Source organism: Diaphorina citri, unplaced genomic scaffold (genome assembly GCF_000475195.1).
Source record: "Diaphorina citri unplaced genomic scaffold, Diaci psyllid genome assembly version 1.1 scaffold55228, whole genome shotgun sequence".
Taxonomy (NCBI): Eukaryota; Metazoa; Arthropoda; class Insecta; order Hemiptera; family Psyllidae; genus Diaphorina; species Diaphorina citri.
The window spans coordinates 1-457 of record NW_007432530.1 but is presented as its reverse complement, the minus strand read 5'-3'; the positions used below and the strand labels follow the sequence as shown (position 1 = coordinate 457).

The window sequence follows — 457 nt, the reverse complement described above, 5'->3', positions numbered from 1 at the left end:
CGAGCTGTTTTGTGAAGGGGCAGGTTGTCCTGCTGTTTCCGCTGTGGAATTTTTTCCTGAGGTTTATTTTATTTTTGCCGATGGAAATGGTCAACCTCAAGATCCCTACCTACTAAGTCCACTGCACCACTGTGTTTGATTGCGCTGAAACATGATAAACATGATTGCGCCGTTTGATAAACATGTGTTCACTGAAGCAGACTACTTACCATCAACTGTAACTGAACGCCCTCTAGAACCCGATCTTCCTGGACCATCAAGTGCACCCGATCTTCCTGGACCATCAAGTACACCCGATCTTCCTGGACCATCAAGTGCACCCGATCTTCCTGGACCATCAAGTACACCCGATCTTCCTGGACCATCAAGTGCACCCGACCTTCCTGGACCATCAAGTGCACCCGATCTTCCTGGACCATCAAGTGCACCCGATCTTCCTGGACCATCAAGTACATCC

At 49.0% G+C, this 457-nt stretch overlaps 1 protein-coding gene across 1 annotated transcript; it reads left to right on the top strand.

Annotated features, from left to right (window-relative positions):
- Positions 1 to 98: 98 nt before the first annotated feature.
- Positions 99 to 449, top strand: LOC113473657 (SH3 domain-containing protein C23A1.17-like; the record flags this gene model as incomplete). The annotated part of the gene is made up of 1 exon (XM_026833158.1): positions 99 to 449. A coding segment is annotated over exon 1 (298 nt), but the record flags the coding sequence as incomplete, so codon positions are not given.
- Positions 450 to 457: the final 8 nt, after the last annotated feature.